At 38.4% G+C, this 5,580-nt stretch overlaps 1 protein-coding gene across 2 annotated transcripts; it reads left to right on the top strand.

The window, feature by feature from the left end:
• LOC107643819 lies at nt 440–4,379 on the top strand. 2 transcript variants are annotated; one of them, XM_016347575.2, is made up of 3 exons: nt 440–680; nt 1,300–1,683; nt 1,794–4,379. In XM_016347575.2, exons 2-3 carry the CDS (start codon nt 1,635–1,637, stop codon nt 4,055–4,057), a joined length of 2,313 nt encoding a protein of 770 aa, XP_016203061.1. In that variant the 5' UTR covers nt 440–680; nt 1,300–1,634; the 3' UTR covers nt 4,058–4,379. The 2 variants fall into 2 exon arrangements, with proteins under 2 accessions (XP_016203061.1, XP_016203059.1); XM_016347573.2 differs by having other exon boundaries at nt 1,300–4,379.

Here is a 5,580-nt window from a genome sequence, read left to right on the forward strand (position 1 = left end):
CTTAAATCTAAATAATCCATAAAATAATTTGTATTGTAAAAAGGACCAACCTCAGCTGAAGTCCCTAACGAGATGATGAAGATCCACCATCATATCCCCCTGAGCCTTGCTTGTCCTTGTCCGGTTGTTGTCCGGTTTGTCTGTGTCCCTCCACTGACAACCCTTCCAATTTGCCGATTTGCTGCTTGCTGGAAAATTGAATTTGAAACAGTAAATAATTGTATAAAATTGTCTCTTAAATTTTATATCTAATAAAATAAATAATATATGTATTTTTTTTTTCATACCCATTCACGCACACACACAAACCTAACCACGGCTATGAATCAAACTCGGGGTGACTGTACCCGAGACAAACAGCTTTGCCACTACAACACCTGCCTTCGGCCACATGTACATGTGGTGTTATGCGCGTGTCTTTGAAAGACACGGACATAAACCAATAATGCCCCCATAGGGACTCACGGAGTTATTTAACCTAAATAATTAGACCCAGATCCAAGCTAGAACTAACCCGATTTCACTGACCCACGAACACCGCTGCTTTCTATTTTACTCAGAAAAAAGAACAGCTAAGAAATCCCTACCCTACCCTCCGTCTCCTCCAAAACTACATCTCCCACTCTTATTTGGTCTGCTCCGCTCTGCATCTGCTCTGCTGCTTCCGCTGCCTCCGCAAGGTGCTAAGTTTACTTTATTACATTTTCCCCCAAAACATTTCCACTGTTGACTTCATCTCCTTGCATGTGGATTTTCGGGAAAACTAATGTCTTGGTTCATACGCATTTCTTGAACGTATTGGTTGCTTTCAATTTCTAGCTTCAAGCTATTCCCTTAGTTCTCATTATATTATTATTATTATTATTTTGGTAAATTTCTTCCCAGTTGCCGCTTTCGTATTAGGTCAGATTTTATCTGTTATTTCAGTTTTGTTACTCATTTAATCATCTTGCTATTGGAGACCGGAGAGAAGTTTGTAGAGCTTGTGTTTGCGCGTTTGAATTTTTTTATTATTATAATTAAGTTCATTTAGCAGGGTTTAACACTTTTTTATGTTACTTTTGAGGTAATTATTATATTGAAGCATTGTTTACTTGCAAGTGTTTAAAAATTGTTTCCTTGGGCATTTGCAAAGTTTAGGATTGAATCAATGATCCAACCTCCTATTTATGCATTGCTTGTGTATTGACATTTGACAAGTCTGTTTGTGGTATCAAATTATCTTCAAATCTTACCTTTTGTTTGTGATTTGTTAGTTGGCATTGATGCTTATATTTCCAAGTTACACCGAAACTGCAGGGTTTAGTAGACTGTGAGGAGCATAGCTATTTTTGGAGGCTGGTGGGCTTTTGGAAGATTTCTTTCCTTTATGAATTTAATGTTGGTCTGCCTGGTCTTAGGGCAGTTAAATTAAATTCAAATCCTTTGTTATTGCTCTTGGCTGTAGAACCTGCGTTTAGGTTTCAATCTTGTACTACCGATGGACTGCAATAAAGAAGAGGCCATGAGGGCCAAGGATATTGCTCAAATGAAGATGAAAAACAGGGATTTTACAGGGGCCCGCAAATTTGCTCTTAAGGCTCAGAAGTTATATCCTCATCTGGAGAATCTAGCTCAAATGATAAGTGTATGCGATGTCCACTGCTCTGCTGAGCAGAAATTGTTTGGCAATGAGATGGATTGGTATGGAATTCTTCAACTTGAGCAGACAGCTAGTGATGAAACAATTAAGAAGCACTACAGGAAATTTGCCCTCCTACTTCATCCTGACAAAAACAATTTTGTTGGTGCAGAAGCTGCTTTTAAGCTGATTGGGGAAGCTCAAAGGGTGCTCTTAGACAAAGATAAACGATATCAGCATGACATGAAACGTGGAGTTCCAGTCAACAAAACTGCTTCATCATGTCATAATCAGCAGAAGGCTTATACAAATTCTAATTCTTCGGTGAAAACAAATGTCAGACACAATTTTACAAACTCAAGTCATCGTCAGCAGCAATCCAGGCAGACAGCACAGCAGGGACCAAACAATAGCCGCCCAACCTTTTGGACTAGCTGTCCATTTTGCAAAGTGAAGTATCAGTATTACAAAGAAGTTTTAAATAAATCTCTTCGCTGTCAAAATTGCCACAAGCCTTTCATTGCATTTAATGTGGATAAGCAACGCACTTCACGAGCAAATGATTCAAGTCGGCCAGAGTCTGGACAACATAAAGATGATCAGCATCATGGTACTTCCAAGGAAGGTCCTAGAGCTCAAGGAAATTTGCATTCTGAGCGGTCTAATGCAGAAACTTTTGAGAAAAAGGGCTCTGCTAACGTCTCTGGAAAGACCAATGGAAATAAAAAGAGGAAGCAGATGGAGGAGTCAAGTGAAAATCATAGTGAAATTCATGACGAGGTCAGAGGAAAACAAGCAGCGGGAGGCTCTAAGGAGATGGATGAAAATTCAGAGCATTCTTATCCAGATTTAACCTCCAAAGCAAAACATCATCCAAATGTTTACTTATATCCTGATGCAGAGTTCAATGACTTTGACATGTTCAAGAGAAAAGAATGTTTTGTTGCTGGGCAGATTTGGGCTATTTATGATACAGCAGATGCCATGCCTAGATTCTATGCTTTAATCAGAAATGTTCTCTCTCCTGGATTCAAGGTCAAGATAATGTGGTTTGAGCCACATCCAGATGACAATGATGAAATCAACTGGGTAAATGAGGATTTGCCTGTAGCTTGTGGTAAGTATAAACCTGGTAGAACTGACATCACTGAAGATCATTTGATGTTCTCTTATATGGTTTCTTTTGAAAACATTTGCGGCAATACTTTTAAAGTGTATCCTAGAAAGGGAGAAATTTGGGCTCTATATAAAAATTGGGATATCAAATGGTACATGGATGTTGAATCACATCAGCAGTATGAATTTGAGCTTGTTGAAATTTTGTCAGATTATGCTGACGGTGTTGGTTTATTTGTTGCTTATTTGTTTAAGTTGAAAGGTTTTGTAAGTCTCTTCTGTCGAAGTATGAAGGCAAGTAACTGCCCACTTCAAATTCCGCCAGCAGAGCTATACAGATTCTCTCACAGGGTTCCATCTTTCAAGATGAATGGTGAAAAAGGTGTAAATGTTCCTAAAGGAACTTATGAACTTGATCCTGCATGTTTGCCGATGAATATTGAAGAGATTGATGCTCCAGAAGGTTTGGATATGGAGATTGGTCATAGTTCATATGGAAGTGAGAATACAACACCTTTGATGACATCTGAGGATGTATCTGCAGGTAAGGTTAATTTGGAAAGAATCAATTTGATGAAGGAAACTAAGGATTCTGTTAATTATTCGGTCAACCCTCATGCTCCCATAGCTTCTACCTCAGAAGCTATTGAAGTCCCAGAATCTTTGTTGTTTGATTTTGAAGCTGGGAGGTCTCTTGAAAAGTTCCATGTCGGTCAGATTTGGGCATTTTACAGTGATGAGGATGGATTGCCGAAGTACTATGGTCAGATTATTAAGATCAAGACTAGCCCAGATGTGGAATTGAATGTTACTTGGCTTACTTGCTGCTGGCTTCCAGAAATTACTATTAGATGGGAAGACCAAGACATGCTTATTTCCTGTGGCAGATTTAAAATTAGTCACACAGTTCAACAGAGTGTTTACAGCAATACCTCTTCTATTTCCCATCTTGTGCATGCTGATCCTGTTGGCGAGGGCGAATATTATGCCATCTTCCCAAGTAAAGGTGAAGTTTGGGCCATATATAAAACATGGTCAAGTAAAATCAAATGTTCTGACTTGAAAAATTGTGTGTATGACATAGTGGAAGTTCTTGGGGGAAACGATTTGTGGACAGAAGTTCGAGTTTTGGAGTTGGTCAGTGGTTTCAGTTCAGTTTTCAGGAGCCAATCAACTGTAGAATTGAGAATCCCGAGAGAAGAATTGCTTAGGCTCTCTCATCAAATCCCAGCTTTCAAACTGACAGAAGAGCATGGCAATTTGAGAGGCTTTTGGCAAGTTGATCCAGGGGCTCTACCAAGCCACTTCAGCTCAAAATAGAAAGGAGCTATGAAATAGTTCTATTGTGTTCATAAATCAATGTATAGCCTGACATCATAGGCAATTTTGCAGACTATACTTTTTGTAACTAGAAGAAACTAATCCTAGTGCGAGTGAATGCAGTTTGTTGATATATCAACACTATAGGTGTAATATTGGTCTTGTTTCGGCTACTCTCGAAGGAAGTTTGCAAGATTTTGAAAACTGGATTGACCGGTTTAACTGGGAACTAGTCTTCTGGCCGGTCCGGTTGACTCCCCAAATTGTCTTGCAAAAAATTGGTTGAACTGGTAAACTGGTTAAATTCAGCCGATTTTTTGAAGGGATGGTTCACTCTTCTTGCAATCAAAACGGTGTCGTCGTTTAAAAAAAAAAAAATACAAAACACGAGCAACCCCCACCCTTTTCTCTCTCGCTCTCACTCAGGCAAGAAAAAGCCTAATCTGTCCCTCTCTTCGAAGAGTAGCCACCATCCCACTTCAGAGCTCAAACTCATTGCCGAACCTTCTCTCTCTGTCGCTCTCTCTGTATGAGTCTTATTTGTCGCTGCTTCTCCACTCCTTGCTATGGGTCTCGACGCTTCTCCGCTCTTCGTCATGGGTCATTGCCGCTTCTCCCCTTTTCGCTATGCGTCGTTGCTGCTTCTCCCTTTCTCGCAATGCGTCGTTGTTGCTTCTTCCCTCTTCGTTGTTTTTGGTTGTTGCCCCTTCTTTGCTCCCTGCCAGTCTTGTCGTCGCTGCATCTCTGCTCTGCACCCTGCCTCGTCGTCGTTGCCTTTCTACTTCGCGTGGTGTCTAACAGTCACTGATGTTCTGCCCTCCGTCGTGTCTCAACCTCCCTCACTTTTACATTTTATCTCCATGACCAAAATATTTAAATTTTCAACCCTCTAGTCTCAATCTCTAACTCTCTATGACTCTATTGCTTTGAAATTTGAAATTTGTTCTAAATATGCATATGATGTATTATTGATGATTTTGCTGAGTTTTGAGATATTAATTTTTTGAATTTTTATTTGAATTCAGTCTGTTGATATTGAATTAATTCTGTTGAGATTGAGTTATAAATTTAATTTTCTTTTAGTTTAATTTATTAATTCTGCTCATATTTATTTTTAAATCTAATTTGTTGTACTTGTTTTGGTGAATTGTTATTTTGTTGTCATTGATTCAAAATAACAACATTGTTACAATTCTACATTGGATTTACTATATGGCTTCATATGATTTCGTTGAATTATGCTTATGATTCTTGTGTCGGATGCATGTTTTGAATGTTTTGAATTAATGACCTGATTGACTTGCAAAAATTCACATATAGAGAAATGATCTTTTAATAATTTTATTTTATATTTAATTAAATTAGTTTAATTATGGTTCGATTTTGGTTGAATTATTAAATCATTAAACTAATCACTTGGTTCGATTCTTGTAACATTAAAAGTTTGTTTGTCCCAGGTCAATTTATTGTAAAATTCATTTGTGGAGTTTGTAATTTGAGAAAGGTCCTTGAAACGCCAAAAA

The sequence above is a fragment of the Arachis ipaensis genome, chromosome B05, assembly GCF_000816755.2.
Source record: "Arachis ipaensis cultivar K30076 chromosome B05, Araip1.1, whole genome shotgun sequence".
Taxonomy (NCBI): domain Eukaryota; kingdom Viridiplantae; phylum Streptophyta; class Magnoliopsida; order Fabales; family Fabaceae; genus Arachis; species Arachis ipaensis.